This window comes from Pinus tabuliformis, chromosome 6, assembly GCF_031772625.1.
Source record: "Pinus tabuliformis cultivar Carrire ecotype Pingquan chromosome 6, CPIR1, whole genome shotgun sequence".
Taxonomy (NCBI): Eukaryota; Viridiplantae; Streptophyta; class Pinopsida; order Pinales; family Pinaceae; genus Pinus; species Pinus tabuliformis.
This window is the reverse complement of record NC_142292.1, coordinates 812,476,836-812,499,504: the sequence shown is the minus strand read 5'-3', so window position 1 is coordinate 812,499,504 and position 22,669 is coordinate 812,476,836. Positions and strand designations below refer to the sequence as shown.

Below are 22,669 nucleotides of genomic sequence, written 5' to 3'. Positions count from 1 at the left end.
CACTTGGCCATGATCAATTGAAGGGTGGACCAGGGAAATGTTACTTACCCCTTAGGGCCTGGAAACACCTAATTGGGTTGACCTTTAGCGACCCCTACCTAGGGAGAAAAAATCTTTTTGAGATCAATGTCTTAAATTTGGAAGGGTATCATTGTTTGAATTACTAAATTGCCCTTAACATTCAAGTTTGGTCCGCTTAGATGCATTATTGATCTTGGTCCCTAATGATTGCTTGCTTTCAATGGAATCCATGTTTTCTTGTCAGGTGGTTCAGCAACCCATGTCTTGGGCGCCTACTCCGCAAGTGCCCAGACCCTTCAAAAAAGTACATTGGCACAAATAGGTGAAGTGTTGAGACTTTTGAGCCTCCTAGCAACATCACTGGATGACACGTCGCAGAGCACCTCGAGCACTGTGGATGTTGGGTTTTTGTGATCCAGATTTGAGTATTCTCGAGGATGACACAGATGGACCTAACATGCCCCTACGTTGGCCTTGACATGACTTGATGGGAAACAATTAATTTAGAGCACAGATGAGGATGGTCTCACACTAAGAGACTAGGGAGGGCATGTTGCACCAGAGAAGCCCCTAACGCTGGAGTAGAGGATGCCTCATTAGGCAGTTGGAGGCCCATGGAGACCACTTTATGGCACCTTGACTAGATCTTGGGACCCCACAGGAGGTAATGAGGTGAATTTGAGGGACATGGCTCAAATCATGGACTTTACAGGCATCCACGCCTTCTTGGACACCTCATCACCCTTGGACATGGCATTTGGAGCATTTATTGTTGATGGCATTGGCATAAGAGAGCTTACGACTCACATGTGTGGGCTAATTAGGGCATATTATGATAAAGCCAGTGGGCTGGTTTGTAACCCTAGTGCATTTTAGCATCAATCTTGTTTTAGGTGCTTTTGTAGGCTAATTGTTAGTCCTAATCCTCATAAAAATGAGGATAGGCTCATTGTATTGGATCATCATAACTTGTGACTATTTTAGCCCTCTTGAAGATTTTCAACCTTCTTGTTTTCTTGTGGAGATATGACTCTATCAATGAGCCTTGGAGATGTTACTTTGGAGCAATACAGGCTTTTACATGCAATCTATCTTGTAAGTGTGCCTTGGATTTGATAAATTTTTATTCTTGTGTCTAATGTATAGAGTGGTTAATTATCTAGGGTTTCTATTGTGCTAATGTTGAAAATCATTGATTGAAATCTAGACGATAACAGTGTATGTTTCACTCACTAGTAGAATGTGAATAGCAATCCCGTTGGTGAATCTTTAAACTAACTCTCCCAATTGATTTTTCTCCTTGACAAAAGTAAAAACTAGGGTTTTGCTACCCAAGGTTTCATCATTCACTTGCTCCTTGCCAAGATTTAGCATGCTTTACAATCCCATAGACTCCATCATCCTAAGGACTAGGCCATAGACTCCATCATCCTAAGGACTAGGCACTGACCTTGTCACTTTGTTGATCATTTTCGAAAATCACCTCAAATCTGATTTTCTCTCTCTCTAACTGATTTTCGGCCCCTCAAGGATAAGTTGCTAGCTAGGGCTAGGGCATGAATTGGACTAGCGTTGAAGTCATTGGCTTGTGGAAGGATTCAACATTGGGTTGCCTCAAAATCAACCCCTTTTAGTGGTTAATCCATCCATTTCAAGGCTAAGTTATTTTGCGCTAGGTAGATCTTGCCTTTGAAAATCCCTAGTTTGCCCTAGGCATTGGAAGAGGCATTGGTTGACTCAAAATCAACCCCTTTTAGTGGCTAATCCATCCATTTCAAGGCTAAATTACTTTGCGCCACGTAGATCTTGCCTTTGAAAAGCCCTAGTTTTCCCTAGGCTTCAACTTGGGGTTTATTGTAGGCTTCTTGTTCCATTCGTTGCTAATATACATTGTTTGGAAGCATTTTCCATAGCCTTGTGATTCTAGGTTGATGCATTAGGCTTGCTATTCACTAAGCTCCGGATCACTTATGCCTTAATAGGCATTGGAGGGTGGGCCTTTATCTTGCTCGGGCGTTGTCCCTAGGAAGAGTTGTCCTCTATAAGCCTAGCTTGTCACCTTATTCTTTGGACTTAGTAAATCCCTCATAGGTGACCTACTAAAGGGAAGTCTCCCTTATGGTGAAAATACACAAAAGAGAAGGAGGTAGTGGCTGTGGTGACAATGGGCCACACCTCATTGTTGTCCCTTGGTCTAGCTTTTGTTTTGTGAGTTTTCCCCTCACAAGACTTGCTAGATTTTGAGGCAACAGTTCCATTTGATTTATACTATTGCATTCTTGCATTTAGGTGATTCAACTAAGTTCTAGGATTCTTTTGGAATGAATCTATCTTTGCTTCCATGGCTCTTCACCACTCTTCCTTCTGCACCTTATAATAACTTTGTGGTTCTTTCGTGCTTATCGTTGGAGTCATTAGTGCAAAATTAATTGCAAGTTACTTTCACAACCACACAAGACTCATAGTCTATGCATTTTCCTTCCAAGCACTTTCAAATGCCTTTTGTCTTCCACACAATTGTGCTATGTGGTTCTACAATAATTCGATTCCCAATCTTCACATGCCATTTTTTATATTTTGGTATCATTTTAATTTTTTCATCTTCTAATTCTTTTGACTCTTATTTAACTTCAATAAATTCTAGATAAACAGTTTTTAATACATTGCCAAGATTTTTAAGTTCATTCATAGTTGTTGTCCCTTAATCACACAACATTGTGCTTCTTTATCAACTTTTTCCCTTTTTTCATAACTTTGTGGTTCTTCTACCCTTATAATTGGTCATTATCACAAAACTAAATGTAGGATTCTTCTACAACCACATGCTTCTCCTAGGCTGCCTATTTTGCTTCCATACACTTTTAGCTTGCTTTTGCATGATGGTTTTTACATCAATTGTGCTATATAGTTTTATGCTAGGTTCTTCCACAATCTTCACATACAATTTTTGTTTCCTTTGCACTATTTTGATATGTTCTTTGTCTTCTTCATCTTCTATCTTTTTTCTAGCATCTGTAAATTCTAGATTTACATGTTCCAACACATTGTCAAACTTCTAAGGCTTGTTCACAGTCATTGCTCCTTCATCAAAGATAACATTGTGCTTCTTTATCAACTTTTGATTTTCAAAATCCCATAGTAGGTATGCTTTCAACTATTCATCATGGCCCATCAACATACACATGTACCATCTACTTTCTTGTTCTAAATGGCGTCGCTTCTTATTTATTTGCACATATGTAGCACTTTCAAATATGTGCAAATTGTTCACAGTAGGTTTGTGCCCACTCCATGCTCTTTTTGGCATGACACAACTAACAACTTCTACTCAAAAAATTGTGAATTACCTATGCTTCATCAGATTGTACACCACATCTTGAACGACACGATTTTTGTGCTCTACTATGCCCTTTTGTGTAGATATAAAAATAGTGAATCATCAATAATACCCTTCTTTACATGATTTTCATTTTTTTTCTTTTCGATTTGTATTCTTGACCATTATTTGATCTTAAGGTCTTCAGTGACTTGCCATTGCTTCTTCAAAAATGCTTTGAATTTTAGAATATAGTTGAATTCTTTAGTTTTTGTGTTGGAAATTAAGCCCATGTCTTTTGGCTACAATCATTTATGACAGTCATGAAATATATCTTCTTTCTGGTTGATGATAGACTCTTAGGTTTACAAACATTAGTATATTTCGTTTGTAATACTGATTTAGTAAGACATACCTCTCCTTTTTGAAATTATTCACACACATGCCTTCCCAAAACACATGCTCCGTAGAACTTTAAGGACTTTGTGTTTGTGTTAGTCCACAAGCCATATTCAACTTATATAGCACATGCAAACTTTGATACTTTGATATCTATAATTTTGGCGCTCCAATCTACTCTAGTAAATTGTTGTCATCATCATATATTCACCTCCAATATTCACATCAATTTGATATAAGTTGTCCTCTTAACCATTCTAGCATGATTCTTCCTTTTGTTTTTAATGAAGCATCGCCCATCATTAGATTTTGTTGATTTGGGGTAGCATCGGATGTGCTCTAGCCACGAAATTTGGTGGAGAGGTTGAGGCACATGAGATCTCCAATACCCAAAAAGGGTTTGGGCAGATTCTAAACAGTTTAGGAGATATTAAAATAATTAATATTTTTAATGGAGTCCCTAAGTCTAAATTTAGGGAAAATAAAATATTAATGTGTATTAATATGAAACTGTGTTAGAATGGTCCAAAAGACATGGATCAAGTCAGATCTAACGTTAGCCGTTGATTAGGGACTTAATCTTGATTGTTGATTTGTCAATGAGAAAAGTATAAGAGGAGGCTTGGGGGTCACTTGGAGAACACACTGAGGGAGACCAGTCAATTAAGTTTCTGGAGCAGGGTTTGCTGAGAAATTGAACCAGTGGTCTGGAGAGCAATCAGGAGGCAACAATTACGGAACATAGAGACAGGAGATCAACGCAAAGGCAAAAGAGGTAGATGCAGGGCCAGAGGAAGCTACACAGAGGCAACAGAGACTACGCAGAGCTAGCAAGGCTTGCGTCATCCACGCTGAAGTTGCAGGAGTGACGCAGAAGGCCAAAGAGGCTGCGTAGAGCCTCAGTAGGCCGATGCAGAGGGATTCAGGTTGACGCATAGGTCAGTAGGGCCTACGCTGGGTTTAGAAGAAGTGTTGGAAAATTTGTCTATCTGTGGCTAAGCCAGTTTGGCACCCTGTTGTACTAGCAAATTGCTGAATAATAAAATCCTCCCTTGCTGCATTGATTTTCCCACATTGGGTTTTTTCTGAGGACATTAGTCCAAAATAACTTGTTCAATGTGTGCATATGTTTGTTTCTGTATTACGGTGTGATATCTACAACAATATTTACTTTAATGTTTGTTGAAGTAATTTCATGAATAACTTATGATGAAATAAGTAGGAAAAGTAAATCAGTTGCTGCAGTGATAGAATTTTCACATGGTATCAGAGGAAGTAATCAAAGACAGAAAAGGAAAATCAGTTATGGGTCGAGACCACGATGCAGAGGCATCCACCTCAGGGGACTCATGCATATTTTCAGAATATTGCACAAGAGAAAGAGATTTCGATTTCTCTATGTTGGCTTCCAGGTTAGATGAATAAGTGGCGTGCATGACTAGTGCTGCGTCATCAGAGGTATGGTATATAGACAGTGGAGCCTCATGGCATCTGACGGGAATCAGGGAGTGTTCCTCAGAATATAGAGAAGAGAAGATGAACTTTCAGATCACCATGGGGAACAGGGCAAAGTGTACTCCAGTAGGAAAGGGTAACATAGTTTTTTAGACAGAATTGGGAGAGCGGTTCCGTGCCACCAATGTGCTGCATGTACCAGGATTGGGGATGAACTTACTTTCCGTGTCACAACTACAAGGCAAGGGCTATGACGTCTACTTCTTCAAGGAAACGGTATACGTCAAACACCCGAGCTGAAAAAGAAAGTGCAGATTGGGATCAAAAGTAATCGGGTTGTATAGATTACAACTAGAATCTCCAATGGCACTAATAGGCAGTCATGGGGATAAGGACTTGAATGAACTATGGCACAGAACGATGGGTCACTTGCACCATGGAGCTCTGAGAATTCTCATGAGCACTGTAACAGGAGTTCCGGATCTAAGTACAGAACGAGATGATGTATGCATGGGATGCGCTTTAGGAAAGTATGCCAAGGCGGTATTTGCTAGGAGCAAACACAGGGCCAAGAGTGTACTAGGATTGATACATTCATATATTTGTGGACCTATGTCCGTCAAAGCTCTCCGCGGTGCCGAGTATTTCCTTACCTTCATTGATGACCACTCGAGGAAAACTTGGATTTATTTTCTGAAAACCAAGGATGAGGTTTTCTGTTGATTGAAGGAGTTCAAGGCTCTAGTGGAGAATCTGACTGGTAAGAAAATAAAAGTCTTGCGCTCAGATAATGGTGGAGAGTATGTCGATAAGGACTTCACTGATTATTGCGCTAAGGAGGGCATGATAAGAGAGTGGAAAACTCCCTACAATCTGGAGCAGAATGGGGTGGCAGAAAGGAAAAATAGGACTATTGTAGAAGCAGCTAGGGCCATGCTGTGTGATCAGGATATACCAAAATTCGTATGGGTAGAAGCATGCAACACAACTGTCTACGTTCAAAACATGACTCCTCATCGGGCATTGGGCAAGATTACTCCAGAGAAAGTCCTCACTGGGAAAATGCTTGAAGTCAGTCATTTCAGGATTTTTGGGAGTTTAACAAATTGCCACATACCCGAAGAAAAGAGGAAGAAGTTGGTTCAGACTGCAGAAAAGGGATATCTGGTGGGATATAGCGAGAACGCTAAGGCATATAGAATCTATCTTCCAGGGAGTAGGAAGGTAGCAGTACGACGAGATGTAAAGTTCATGGAGGACAAAGCTTTCAAAAGATTTTGCGAAATGCCTTCCAAGGAGCAGTCAAAAGAGGATCCATTGGTGATGCCTCTTCAACCAACTGAAGTGAAGAATTCTTCCTTAGGTCAGGAGGATTCTAAGGATGAGGAGGAGGAGCGAACAAAAGCACTTGCTGGCAGAAGAAGAACTAGCAGGGAACTTCGTCAGATTCTGCATGATGCAGAGAACTTCATCAGAGAGCCAAGGAACAATAAGAGGGAGCAAAAACAGCCAGACAAGTATCGAGTGCTAGTAGCTGAGGACGGGGAGCCTGCCAGTTTCAAGGAGGCAACTCAGCATTAGGTCTGGCTAGATGTGATGGTGGAGTATAACTCCATAATGGTGAACGATGTCTCGGAGGTGGTGTCAAGGCCTCAAGACAGATTTGTGGTAGGTTCAAGATGGATCTACAAGATCAAATATGTTGCGGATGACAGTGTTGAAAAATACAAGGCGAGGTTTGTGACCAAGGGGTATGCTCAAAAGGAAGGGATTAACTATGAGGAAACCTTTGCCCCAGTAGCCAGGTATACATCTATTAGGACTGTGATATCTCTTGCAGCCCAGATGGGATGGGAGATCCATTAGATGGATGTCAAGACGACATTTTTGAATGGGGTAATAGAAGAAGAGTTATACATTGAACAACTTGAGGGCTTTGAAACTCATGAGAAGAAGTCTCATGTATGTAGATTGAGGCTGAAGCAGGCACCGAGAGTGTGGTATGGTCGAATAGATGGCTACTTGTAGAAGATGGGGTGACGTGGATCCAAATCTCTACTATCTGGTCATAGAGAATGAGCCACTTATCTTAGTATTATATGTGGATGATCTCTTCTTGACAGGATCATCAAGACTCATTGAGGACTGCAAGAAGAATCTAGCCACAGAGTTCGATATGAAGGATCTGCGACGAATGCACTACTTCCTATGGTTGGAAGTTTAGCACCAGAAAGGACAAATCTTCCTTGGGCAAGGGAGGTATGCTACAGAAATCCTGAAAAGGTTCGAGATGGGAGACTCTAGACCTATGGCTATGCCAATGATCACCAACTGGAAGAATATTAATGCATCTGAAGACAAGGATGTCGATCCCACCCTATACCGACAACTCATAGGGTCTCTGATGTATCTGGTCAATACTAGGCCGGATATTTGCTACGCTGTCAACACCCTCAATCAGTTCATGGTGGAACCAAAGAGGGCACATTGGGCAACAACCAAACACATTCTCAGGTATTTACAAGGAACAATTGATTATGGGATCTTATACACCAAGGGGAAGGATATCAGGTTGAGTGGATTTACTGATGCAGATTGGGCAGGAAGTTCAATGGATCGAAAAAGTACCTCTGCGTACTATTTCAACATTGGATCAGGGATGACCTATTGGTGTAGTAGGAAATAGAATTATGTGGCTCTAAGCTCATTTGAGGCAGAATATATGCCAGCAAGCACAATTTTGTGTGAGGCCATATGGCTTAGAATATTGTTGGTAAACCTATTCAAAAGAAATATGGAGGTGACCAAGATCATGTGTGATAATCAGAGTTGCATCAAACTCTCTGAGAATCCAGTATTCCATGATAGGTCGAAGCATATTGATATTCGGTGTCACTTTGTCAGAGACTGTGTACAATGAGGAGCTGTATAGATGAGCTACACTCCTACAAGAGAACAAGTGGTAGATATCCTCACCAAGGCCCTTGGAAAGTCAAAATTTGACTACTTCAGGGAAACGATGGGGATGGTAAAGAACCCCTTTCAGAAGTAGTGTGTTAGCAACACAAATGAAGAGGAAGTTGCAGTGCAGATGCAGTGTTGGGAGAAAGGACTAGCAACAACACAGATGCAGAGGGAGTTGCAGTGCAGATGCAGTGTTGGGAGGAAGGACCAGCAGTAGCACGGATGTAGAGGGAGCTGTTGTACAGATGCGACAGTGGCTGTAGCAGAGTCATGGGCAGCAGTACAGGATGCAGCAATGCAGAGGATGTTGGGCAGGAAGGCCTAGCATCAGCGCAGGTACCGATGCTGGATGATCAAAGTAATACACAATGAGGAGTATTGCTAGAGCACAGTCCTTGCTAAGAGTGAGTGTTGATTTGGGGTAGCATCGGCTGTGCTCTAGCCACGAAATTTGGTGGAATGGTTGGGGCACATGAGATCTCCAATACCCAGAAAGGGTTTGGGCAGATTCTAAACAGTTCAGGAGATACTAAAATAATTAATGTCTTTAATGGAATCCCTAAGTCTAAACTTAGGGAAAATAAAGTATTAATGTGTATTTTTATGAAACTGTGTTAGAATGGTCCAAAAGACATGGATCAACCCAGATCTAAACGGTTGATTAGGGACTTAATCTCGGCCATTAATTTGTCAAATGAGAAAAGTACAAGAGGAAGATTGAGGGTCACTTGGAGAACACACTGAGGGAGACTAGTCAGTTCAATTTCTGGAGCTGGATTTGCTGAGAAATTGAACCAGTGGTTTGGAGAGCAGTTAGGAGGCAGCAAGTACGGAATAGAGAGACGGGAGATCAGTGCAGACATAGAAGAGGCTGACGCAGGGCCAGAGGAAGCCATGCAGAGGCAGCAGAGACTGCGTAGAGCCAGCAAGGCCTGCGTCATCCACGCAGAAGTTGCAGGAGTGACGCAAAAGGCCAGAGAGGTTGTGCAGAGCCTCAGTAGGCTGATGCAGAGGGTTTCAGGTTGACGCAGAGGGTTTCAAGCTAACGCAGAGGTCAGTAGGGCCTACGCTGGGTGTAAAAGAAGTGCTGGAAAATTTGTCTATCCATGGGTAAGCCAGTTTGGCACCCTGTTGTACTAGAAAATTGCTGAATAATAAAATCCTCCCTTGTTGCACCGATTTCCCCACATTGGGTTTTTCCGAGGACATTAGTCCAAAATCACTGGGTCAATGTGTGCATATATTTGTTTCTGTATTACGGTGTGATATCTACAACAATATTTATTTTAATGTTTGTTGAAGTAATTTCATGAATAACTTATGATGAAATAAGTAGGAAAAGTAAATCAGTTGCTGCAGTGATAGAATTTTTAGAGATTCTATTTCTTAGTTCTAGATTTGTCATGTGGCACACATAAAAGTAAACTCTTCTTCAAACCATGAAAATGGAAAATTCTTCACATCCCTAACTTCCGTAACTTCTTCAATATCGAGCAAAAGTTGAATGTCTCCTTGGATCTCCAACATATTATCATTTCTAAACTTACCAAACAGAGTCTCTTTTGTTAGTCATGCATTAGGTTATGCTTATGTCAATATATCAAGCATCTTCCATTGTTTTTGTTGCAAGAAGTGAGGTTATGAATGCACCTTTCATGCCATCATCATATATATCAAGTTCCTTCTTCCCCACACGCTGTATTAAGTGTTTCTTTTCTTTGCCTTGGGATTGCTCGTGCTTGTGCTTAAAACAATGGTATGCATAATGCTCTTTCTTGAAAAATAGGTAACTTTGTTGGTGCTTGTTTGTGGTTTTTTCCTTCTTTCTTTAGGCTGTGCAATTTTCTATTTCCATTAACGACCTTTCTTATATGATGTTTCCACAACAATTGGTTGATCATACTTGAAGAGTTCTTCTTGTACTGACATTGCTAAGTTAATCTAGTGTGATGCCAATATATTTGTCATTGGCATTCAAACTTGTCATGAAAGGATGTGAGCAGGAAGATGTTGACATAATATTACATAATAATAAAAATATTGATAAGTGATCACCAAAGATCATGACCTTTCACCGTCGTGAGCAGTGAATGATATCATGAGAAATCTGGGAATCATCAAATTCATTATTACAAATATATGTTTTATCCTTTATGGATCTCCTTCCCCTTTCCTATTTGTGTTGGATGTTTATTTAGTTATCTTACAAGTTTGTTTGTTGCACCCTCCATTAATGATCATATGGAGTTGAAACATTTTGCCCCAAAATGCGTACATATTTGGAGCAAACATGTCAAAAATGTCGACAATTTGCCCCTCAAATGCACTCCAAAAATTAGATTTTGTTGTTGTGACCAAATTAGCCGAAATGTTGACTACATGACATATTATTGACATAGTTAATGTATCATAAAACTAATGTTATCAGAACCAGATTGAACCGGTCAAGTTTGGCTGGTTCGACCAGTTGGAGGGCGAAGCTGGTTAGGACTGGTGAATTGGACCCTTTTTGGCTGGTTCGGTATTGAACTGACTAGTCTTGTAAAATGCTATCAAGGACCCTTTTAACACAATTTTTTTTTTTTAAAGTAATGATTTATGACTGGGGAAGTGTAGTATTTGACCATATTATCATAATAATGCATAATATTTAAGCCTATGGCCCTACTGTTGCTATGCAATTCATGTAATGTTAAATTCTTAAAGTAAAAGTGGCGTTATCCTTTATCTTTCATTTTCATCCTTTTACTTAAATTTTTAACATTACCATGAAATGACTCAAGATCTTTCAGAGTGGTTCTGACCTCATTGTATTTTATATGGACAAAGTAGAATTTTACATCTCACTCAAAATCCAACAAGCTTAATAGTTTTTTTCAGGATTTTATGGCTGGGGGGATTACAATGTTTCCATTGGATTTTGTCATGTACGAGGGTATGGAATTAATATTTAATCAAGAGCACCAAGTTCTCTATGTGCCTTGATGATAGTGGCATTGGTTGTCAAACTCCTCTACCATGACCCTACTAAAAATGTATTCATCACTAAAACAAAATCTTGACTCGACGTGCTACATTTTTTCCATCTTATTTTAATTCTTAGAGGGTGATATTGATGACGAAGATCCAAATATAGGCAATGATTTTGATGATATGTAGGTATTTTTGTAGCATGATTTTTTTTGGATGCTAGAGGCCATTTGGAGCCTGTTTGTTGATGTATTTTCGATTCAGAGATGGATTGATCTCTATGCTATTTTGGTTATGCGCACCCTTAGTTGCTATATAACAGAGAACTTTTGCTTTTTTTGTCTATAAATGGTTTGGATTCATATGGATGCACGTGAATATACATGTTTATGTTTAAAATTTGAATATTTTATGTGTTTTTGGTTGATTGTTTTTTGGTTAGGTTTTTTTACCAGTTCCAAGTTTAGAGGGTTTTCTGGTTTGATCATCAGTTCAATTTTAATAACATTGCATAAAACGTCTCACTGACCACTTGATCAAGCACTGACTCTTTAGCTCGACGAGAGTCAATGTTGGCTGAAAATTTCAACCTTATACCATGATTGTAGATGCTGATTTCAACTTCAGGAAGTTGTTCTCGTCCAGACCCAAGCACTGAGGTGTTACAAAAATCATGAATTTGTACCACTAAGTGTGCTATCTTGAGTATTTGTTACAAAAATTCCTAGGCATGCCCTTAGGGTGCACTTTTTGTGGCTGACCCACAACCACATGTGTTTGATTATTTGGCCTTTTTACATTGATGCATCGATCACATTTTTTTTCCATAACTAGGACAATTTTTGATACATCTAGCACCATTGGCTCCACATCATTTTTTGGCAATCTGCCTTTTTATGTCTTCAATCCTTCCACCTTCTCTATCATTGTATTGCGGGAGGTTTTCTTTCATCACACCTTTAGGCCTTTCAACTCATAGTTTTAAAAACCAGTGACCGGGGACACTTAATAAACCGGGTTACAAATCGGAACCAGTCAAATCGGGACTGGTCAGATCTCAATGAATTGGCCTTTAAAAAAATACATGAAATAATTAGTTTTTAATATAAAACTAATTTTAAGATTTAAAACCATGATTCCAAACCAATAGAGACAGAATATACAAGGTTTGTTCTTTTATATACCATGTAAAGGAGAGCATATTAAAATTGCACCGAGTGCAATACATATTAGCAACAAAATACATAATCAATGAGGCTCTGAATGGCCTCTAGAGTCCAAAAACAATGCTCTAAGCTATGGGGCCACTGACCTACTACAAGTCTACATATCAATGATCAACAACATGATCACTCCTCATCATGATCAAACTCATCACCACTACTAGACAAGTGATCATCAACATGAGCTACATAAATAATATGGCTCAGAGTTTGAGAACTCCTAAAACTCCTCTACAACTTTAGTAGTAGTAGTAGTAGTAGCAAAAATAGACATCAAAGCTACAATTCACTGATCAACATGGTCACTCATGAACCTCATCATTGATTCAATGCTACTAGAAATTGAATGATCAACAAGAGATACATAAACATCATCTAGCTCAAAGTCTTCAGACATGGATTGCTTACCTTATAACATGAAAAAGTTTTACATGCCTAACCAATGATTTTGGTTTGAGTGAAGGGTTCATCTCCTCATCCTTATAATGTGGTAGAAAAAGATTAGCATGCCTAACCAGTGGTTTTCCTTTTAGTGAAGGGTACATTTTTGTTAAGGCCATGGTACTTGGTAGAGGAGTTCAACAATCAATACCACCAACATCAACAAAATTCAACAATCAATGCCACCAACGTCAAGGTTCTTAAAGGGCTTCGTGCTCTTGATCAAATGCCATTCTCATACCCTCACGCATGATAGAATCGAATGGAAACATTGCAAACCCCCAAATCATGAAATCCTGAAATCCATAAGTTTGCTGAATTTTGAGTGAAATTTAAAATTCTAGTTTTTCCATATGAAATCCAATGAGGTCGAAACCACTCTCAAACATCTCGAGTCATTTCATGGTAATGTTAAAAATTTAAGGAAAATTGAATGTCACTTTTACTTTAGGAATTTAACATTAACATTAATTGCCAACATTGCTAGGGTTGAGATGTGTTAGACAAATGACAGGGTAGGCATGCTTTTCTTGGAGGGGCTATTTTTGGAGGAAAAAAACCCCAAATTTCCCTCAAAACAGCTTCAAAACTCACAAAGCTGCATTTTGCACGGTCTGTAGTTGGCCTGGCAATAAACCAGCCGGTTTAGGATGGAACTGACCGGTTTGACCATAAACAGGCTGGTTCCATCTTAAACTGGTCGGTTAGGGTCGGTTTCTGTGAAATTTGGGCGAAATAGACCCTTCAATTGGGTTTTTTGGCCGGTTTGACCTGGTCGCCCAATGAATTGGCCGGTTTGACCAGTTTCTCGTTCAAGCCGACTGGTTTTTAAAATTATGTTTGAACTCAATCATTGGATTGAGGGAACCCATTTGCCTCTTGTTCCATCTGCACAACATTTCATGATGACAACTCAACCTTCGGCACTTCACCTCCGTTTGGGTATGCTAATTTGTCAGCATCAAATCAGTCATTATTGATTTCATTCGAGTCTAAACTTTTGCTGGTTCTAAGTTCTAACATTATTGCTCACAACAACCTAATTTTTGCCTTGTGATTTCAATCACAACTTTCTTGACTTCTCGTTATGTGGCTCTGATACCATGTCAAGGAATTCTTGCACGAATGTGGACAATGAACGGAAACCAAAATATATTAAAAGAGAGAGATGCTTGATTCTACAACATTTAATGTGGTGGATATCAATATACGTAGGGGAGACAATATCTTGTACCAAAATCTTGTATGACCACTTTACTGCCTAATTCTAAATATAATTTCATTATATTAATTACATGTGATTTTTATATAGCTTAAGTTGCTTTATTTCTAGCCCAATATAACCATTATAATAAATGTCAACTCTAATGTAAAAATGCAATTTATGCAGCTATTCGTGGCATCCATGAATGAGAGCAATTGCCATAATACTCTGAAAATCAGAGGAAATATTAAAAATTCTTTAGTCCTTATTTATTCTGGAATACTATTACTTTTATCAAACATCTTTTTCGCTTGCCCATTGATTTTTTTTTGCCTTTACACAAGAAAATTTTAATATCAACTTATTAATGGTTCTCAAATTCTGTATCCTGGGAAATGCCATATAGTGAATTTATCAATTCAAGGATACTCTTTTCGAACTTCCATGTGCGCTATGCTGCCAAAAGGAATTTAGCCTATTTAAAAGGGGAAAGATCGGCCTAGATTCATCTTAGCTCTGCATCTACCAAGTGCTGAGAGGGATCAAATATTTTTTCACTCTTAAAGAGGTTTGTACCTCGAGATTTAATAAAAAAGATTTGATCCCTCTCGGCACTTGGTAGATCCGGAGTTAAGATGGATCTAGGCTGGTGCTATTCTTGGAGCTGAAAGGTTGGATACTCTGGACATTTTTACCATGAGCTTGAATCCATAGTTCTGGTCCAATTCTGCTATTTCTGAAGAAAATATGAAGACCCCATTCTGTTCTAAAAATACTATCTTTAATGATTAGACACAGCATGGGATTTGTTCTTCGCTGCTTCAAGGTCAAAGCATTTCTGGAATGGATGCCCTTAGTTTTTCAAGTTTCCACATTCCGTTCCTCCAGCCCATAGGTGAGAATAAATTGTTAGTACCTTGCCAGCCCCAACCAACAATTGGCTTATAAGGAGCGCACATGTCAATGAGGAGTTTTGAATCCTGTTTGGGTGATAAGAACTACTGCTCTCTACCACTTGAGCTTTACCAAATTGAATGAGAGGGGATGACAGGTTATATATGCAAATAATATATTGCAACACTAATTACTACTGCTCTCTGCCCCTTGAGCTTTACCAAATTGACTGAGAGGGGATGACAGGTTATATATGCAAATAATATATTGCAACACTAATTATATATATGGCAGAATACAAACCTGTACATCCAATAGCAGGGGACATGACTCTATCTTATTGACGTGTATATATATGCTACATCGACTGTGATGTGTCATCCGTTGTACGACCAATACTTATATTTTCGCCTTTTTGAGTATATTTGTGATTGTTTGTGGGACGATATGTAACATACAATGAGGCTTGTTACACTTGGTGGGCATAGGAAAAGGGTCTGGGTCAGGTGGCTATTTCTGTGGCCATTTAAGTTGTCACATTGCCCTGGCCATTTTTATAAATCTACAATTGTTTTGACTTATCTAAATAGAATTATTTTTCAATACCTAATTTTACCCTATGGAAGACAAGCCCGTTCTTTCATGTTCTTGTGCCTCTCCTTGTATTCCCAAAGCTTGCATATCAAGTTTTTGTTCTTAATATTCTCAGCTTCTAGTAGCATGTTTTGTTCTTTTACAAGTTTCAAAATTCACATGAATTCAGATTTTGATGCCTTTAAAGGCAACCATATGGATATACTGATTAAAATACTGATTAAATAATGATCAATATTCGACTTGTTATATTGTTATATAATAAACAGCAGCATGCTTGCATCCCATCCAAAATAGCACTACTACTGCAACTACAGGAGAAAGTAAAATTGACAAATAAATATGATCGAGGGCACTGCACAACCAAGTGGATTGCACATGCAGATCTGTATAGCATGGTGCTATGGAGGAAGATCTCTGCAATGCAGTGTGTCAATTGTACTGATGAAAAACTAAGACATACAAATGAGAGGGGGGCACCTATATTTAAACTTTGTACAAAGAGAGAGAGAAACCCTAACTTAATGCCTAAGTCGGATAAAAATGATTAGGTCCATACTTAAGACTAGAATATTATTACAAAATCACGATCTTACGTACAAGGAAGCACATGTACATTTTCTAATACATAATAAAGATGTTGTGGTCAGGTACACAACATGCAGTTTTGAAAATAGTTTTGACTGTTATTTTTCACTAATTTTTTTGTCCATTAAAAGTACATAAATTTTCGTTCGAGATGTATTGCAATTTGCAACATTGTCTTGCATCTAGTCAAACATTTGACTGGAAATACAAAGTTTCTTTTGTGTATGTTAGAGAAACAGATTTGTCTAATATTGTCAGTTCACGTTATTCTGTTGCAGGTAATTCCTATTAAAATGCAAGGCATGGTTGAGGATGATCAATCAGCAGATGTAGAAGTGTTGCAAGATATTAGTGTTGATCCAATTGTCAGGGGTGTTATAAAAAATTGGGATGCTATGGAAGATTTGTTGCAATATGTATTTTATACCGGACTTGGTTGGGAAGTTGGCAATGAAGGGCAAGTTCTATTTGCAGATCCTCTTCTTACTCCAAAGGTAAGAACCATTAAGTGTGCTATCTTGAGTATTTCTGCATCTTTTTTCCATGTTTGTGGGATGGTATGAAATTTAGATACATTGGCTGGTTTCTCATTAACAGAAATGATGAGGCAAGCTGCTAAATATAACTAAAATGATAAAATCTGGTGAGGTTGTGAAGATTCATCAAATTCTCTATGCATCTTCATATTCATGTTCACAATAATACACATATATAATGTAATGTTCCTTTTTGTTGTTGTTCCTTATGACATGGTTAGGATGGACTTTCAGAGTTGGGGGCAAACAGGTCACAGGGGCAGGTTGGTGTCATTAGTGGGCCCAGGGGCTTTTGGAGGGGTTTTGAGGAGTTTCTATGAGATCTGTGGCATTCGCTTGGTATATTCTATCATCCACACAATTTGCCTTTCGTTCTGGCACATTCTAATGACTTTCAGAAAACAAAGTTATTATTGGGCTTGACTCAATTAATTACGCTTAAGGTGGAATTCAGAGAGGAATACTTGATAGAACACCTTAGTGTAATAGCTCCTTGTGTTGAAGAATCAAGGGCAATTAGGTGTAGTGTGATTCTTCTTGACTTGATAACAATTTGTGGAGTCTTTTTACTTTTCTTTGTTGGCTTAATCTTCTTCTTCTTCATATTAATGCATGTGTGTGTACTTCATCAAACTGCTATAAAAAACATAAGAAGAAGAACACAAGATGTTGGCTCTTTGCCAGGGCCAAAACTTCTCTTCTCTTGAGAGGAAAGCCCTTCAGTAAGTTTCTCTTATTGAAGCTTCTTATTGATCAATTGCCAAACCCTAGAGCCCTGACTAGAATGTTCTCCAAGCACAAGTCAAGTCCTTCCTCCTTTCTGCACTTTGTTACCTGGCACTTCCTTCTTTTGACACCTAGTTTCCCGATACTTTGTCCTCCTTCCAATTGTTGTTAGATCTTGTTGCACTTGCTCTAGAAGAGATACCTTTGATGAGACCCTTTCCTTATGATGATCCCTTCTCTTCATCAACCAACGGACTTGTAAGATTGTAATGGGAGGGCTGTTATGACAGCATAGACAGCCTCATGCTCTTCAGACGTGTGACTGTAATAGGTTTTAGAACAACCCTATTACCTTCGCTCTTCTTCCTTGCTTCTTCGCTTGAGTGGGAGGCCCTTTTAGGCCTATGTTCTAGCCTAAACAAAGATAGATATAAGGCTGTCATGTTGCTGCCGTTATGCCTATAGGAATGCTTTTGTTTCTCGCATGTGCGACTGTTTTCTACCCTAGAAAATAGTCCTCTTGACCTCGGTCTAGGCTTTACCTTGCTGCACTTGGAAACCAATTCTTCGTCTTTTGTTCACCCTTTTCTTTCCTTCTTACTTCGCTGATTTCAGTGAGAATGCTTGATGTTGTAATGAAGTGGACAACCTCTATATATAGAGGTCTGTCCCTCCTTTTAGGCCGACTTGACATTTATAATTCAGATTGCTTCTTTTGTAGGTGTCGTTGCATGGAGGATACTTGTTGATTTTGCTTGGAGGTATTCTCTTGACTCTAATACATAAACATACACGGTGTAACATGCCCTTAAGGCCTTCAACATTTTCTTTTGACCCTTTGACTCACCTATGTCACTTAACATGTGCTAGACCTATTTCAATGAGCAAGAAACTCATTGACATATATTATAAAAATGATATTTCTTTTCTTGAATAAGTACAAATATCAAATGTACATTTATGAAGACTGAATCTAGTTACATTTCCTTCAACGCTCCCTCTTAACTAGGGAGGTATTCATATTACAATGTGTTTGGCTATGTTTCAATCTTGAAGAATTCACATAAGAGAACCAGATTGGCAATCCATTTGTTACAACATCCTATTAACCAACATTGTTTCCACATCAAGGCCTTGACTGACAACTCTATCTCTCAATAGATCAAAGCACAATGTTGGCGAGACCGATGACTTATAAACACCTTAGTCATTGTCTCTCAAGATACATACCCACCTGGGTGCTCACCAAGTATGACCTTGTAGGACTATTCTTATCTTTGGTTCCTAGCCCTCAAAGAATATCGGTCCTCTTGCCTACTCTTGTCTTGGATGCCCTACACATCCTCAAAGAGTACTGGATGCCAGATGATTACCTAATCCTCCCATTCTTTCTTCCCAAGTGAAGACAAGAATGTTGTGTCTATCACTTCCTCTCAATTGAGGAAGACATGCCCAAGTATCTTCTGACAAGGTAATTGTCCAAGTTCTTTTGTAATTGGGAATTTGTTATAACTCCCTCTTAGCTAGGGACTTGTCCATTCATCAACAACTTCTTCTTCGTCGGTTCGCCAACTGCTTGGTCTCCTTCCTTCGTTTGATGTCATGAAGTCTTTGTTTGAACTTCTTCTTGGTAGGGCACCATCCATTGATCACTTTCTTTCCTTCTTTTTCATGTCATTGCTTCCTTCGTGGAAAGTGGCCTTCCTGTCACATATCAGGTTCTCTTGTCATCTGGTTATTCCTTGTCATCTTGTCTATGCTTCAGACTACTCTTCACATGGATGCTTCTTTGTACTTGCTTGTTCCCATGCTTTGATCTAGTAGCCCTTCATGACTTCATCCTGATATTGTTTCAACATTAAATGGTGCTTTTGCTAGATGGCTTCTTCATCATGACATCTTCGTAGAGTAGAATCAGTTATCTGCACCTTTCATATCTCCAAGGCCTTCACAGGTGTCAAGGGTCCTTTGATCTTTTTCTTCCTTTGTCAGAGTTGTCATGCCTTCTTTCGGGAGATGTCTTCAAAGTATCTTGTCAGATAGTGATTCTTGGTGATCATGGTGTTCTTCACATGCTTGATCTCTTTCTTCACTTGCTTCTTTTTGGATAGATTGGTCAACCACCTTATACTCATTGTGAGAGCACTTCTTCATTGCTTGCTTCTAAGACTAGTCAACATTCCTTCTTCACTTGCTTCTTAGTCAACAATCTTATACTCCTTATGTGAGTATTTCTTTTGTTGACCTTCATTGCACTGTAGTACATGCCTTCGAGCATGTTATTGGTGAAAGAGATTCTTTCCTACTTGATCACGTTATAGAACTATTCCCAGGACTCAATAATATACATATGATAACATGACTAAACTTTGATGCATACATACCTCATCTTGATTCTCCTTTGATCATCTTAGCTTCATTTGGTTGTCCTTAGTGTGGCCATTCTTGCTTCATCTTAGCTTGCCTGCATATCATCCTTTTCTTGAATCCCATGAATGGTACTCCTAATGCGACATCTGCTTTTGTTTATGAATCTTCTTTTGAATTTTCCATCATAGGATCTTGAAGACCTTTACCTTGCAAATGTTTCTTTCTTTTGATGATGGAGGTATTGTAAGATTCTTAATCATGATCAATTTTCTTTCATTGTGGATGAGGTCCTATACTACATATGCTCCTTCTACATGAATATCTTGAGATATATCTATCATGCTCCTATATTCTGGAAGATATTTCTAACCATTCATTTTGTTCTATTTATAAATGCTCCTTCTACATGAGTATTTCAAACTCTATGTATATCATGCTTCTAGATTCTAGATGATGTTTCTAGCCATGCAATTTTTATTCTATTCCTACATGCTCCTATACTACGCAAAACTATGAAAGAAGACCTTAAGTAAAGAGTAGACTTAGTCATATTAGAGATCCGAAGGATCTTCTTTCTTTTGCTTCTTGTCTTCTTCTTTCATTTCTTGAGTCACGTGAGCTTCTTCCCTTTTTCTATTGTTGTTGTTGCCCTTCTTTAGTTTAGGACAATTCATTTTGTAGTGTCCATATTCTTGGCATCCATAACAATGGATTTTGGACATATCTTTGTTTTTTGTTCTTCGTGGACCAAATTTGCCAAATTTTCCCGTTCTCTTGGCCATGGTAGCAAAAGCTTGCTCCTTTGATCCCACATATTCCTTTGCTTTGAGTCTTGTTTCCTCTATCTTGCATAGAGACCACATTCACTTAGTGGGGTGGCTTCCTTCTTTGCATATAGGCTTGATGTGAAGTTGCCCCAATCCTTAGGTAGAGCATTGAGTATTACAGTTGTCATTTCTCTGTCTCACATGACTTCCCCTATCTCTTGAAGTTGATCCCTCATCTTAGAGATCTTCATGAAGTAGGGAGCTATTCCTTCCTTTGTTATCTTCATCTTGTACAATTCATTTCATAGAGATATCACTTCTCCAGCCATGGTTACCGAGAATAGATCTACTAGTTTATCATAGATTTCTTTTGATGTTTCAAGTTTGGAGACATAAGGAATGAGAGAGTCTTTGATGGATTCTATTAGAATCCTTTGAGCGCTTGTCTCATCCTTATTGTACTTGGCTAAGGCTTGATTTTGTTCCTTCGCAGGGATAGTGATATTCCCTTTGATGTGTTCTAGGAATTCATTCTCCTTGAGAAGTAAATTAGTCCTCTTCTTCCATGCAAGAAAGTTATTGGTACCTACCAATTTGTTGCTTTCCTTGCAAAAATACATTGATGTATATTCAGAAGGGGACATATACTTGATAGATTTTGAGATGTAGTAGACTTGCTTTCTCCTGGAAGACTTGATGGCTTGCCTTCCTTAGATCTTGATGTTCTTCAAGTTGCTTTCTCTAAGTGGACTTACTTGATGAGGAGATTTGCTTGATGACTTGTAGCTTGATGTAGATCCTTCTTTGATTTGCTCTTCTTGTAGGTGCCTTTGTGTAAGGCTCTTCTTCTTGCTTTGTAGTCTTCCTTGATGAGTGATGGATGGTAGACCTTCTTGTCCTTCATGTGATAGAGACTACTTGGCTAGATGCTTCAACTTTTGTAGATGTCATTCCTTGATGACTGTTCTTGAGATGCCCTTTCCTTGATGTGTCGCCTTAGCTCTGATGCCATGTTGAAGAATCAAGGGCAATTAGGCGTAGTGTGATTCTTCTTGACTTGATAACAATTTGTGGGGTCTTTTTACTTTTCCTTGTTAGCTTAATATTCTTCTTCTTCTTATTAATGAATGTGTGTGTACTTCATCAAACTGCTATAAAAAACATGAGAACAATAACACAAGATGTTGGCTCTCTGCCAGGGCCAAAACTTGTCTTTTCTTGAGGGGGAAACCCTTTAGTAAGTTTCTCTTATTGAAGCTTCTTATTGATCAATTGCCAAACCCTAGACGCCTGACTAGAATATCCTCCAATCACAAGTCAAGTCCTTCCTCCTTTCTGCACTTTGTTCCCTGACACTTCTTCTTCCGACACTTAGTTTCCCAGCACTTCGCCCTCCTTCCAACTGTTGTTAGGTCTTGTTGTACTTGCTCTAGAAGAAATACCTTTGATGAGACCCTTTCCTTATGATGATCCCTTCCTTCTCTTCATCAACCAACGAACTTGTAAGAATGTAATGGGAGGGCTGTTATGACAGCATAGACAGCCTCCTCCTCTTTGCAGGTATGACTGTAATAGGCTTTAGAACAGCCCTATTACCTTCGCTCTTCTTCCTTGCTTCTTCGCTTGAGTGGGAGGCCCTCTTAGGCCTATGTTCTAGCCTAAACAAAGATAGATATAAGGCTATTATGTTGATGCAGTGATGGCTGTAGGAATTCTTCTGTTTCTCGCGTGTGTCACTGTTTTCTACCCTAGAAAACAATCCTCTTGACTTCGGTCTAGGCTTTACCTTCCTCGCTGCACTTGGAAACCTCTTCTTCGTCCTTTGTTCACCCTTTTCTTTCCTCCTTACTTCGCTGATTTCAGAGCTTGAGGTTGTAATGGAGTTTAGGCCGACTAGAAGACTAGAGGCTGACTTGACATTTATAATTCAAATTGCTTCTTTTGTAGGTGTCGTTGCATGGAGGAGACTTGTTGACTTTTCTTGGAGGTATTCTCTTGACTCTAATACATAAACATACATGGTGTAACACGCCCTTAAGGTCTTCAGCATTTTCTTTTGACTCTGTTGTCGCTTCTAGAGACACCCTCCGATTGCTTACAAGACCAGTGCCTGGACACATATTGATTTTGTGTGCCTTATATGATTCTCGGGAGATTGGAGACATCACACACACACACACACATAATAACAACTTGGGTTG

The 22,669-nt window shown here is 39.0% G+C and overlaps 1 protein-coding gene across 3 annotated transcripts in view; it reads left to right on the top strand.

Moving 5' to 3' along the window:
- Positions 1-22,669, top strand: part of LOC149261278 (actin-related protein 7-like) — a 318,254-nt gene that overhangs the window by 78,423 nt on the left and 217,162 nt on the right. For all 3 annotated transcript variants that reach the window (XM_089421958.1, XM_089421955.1, XM_089421956.1), the window contains exon 2: positions 16,348-16,563. In XM_089421958.1, coding sequence (XP_089278084.1) covers positions 16,348-16,563 — 216 coding nt within the window. The remainder of the gene's footprint in view (positions 1-16,347; positions 16,564-22,669) is intronic.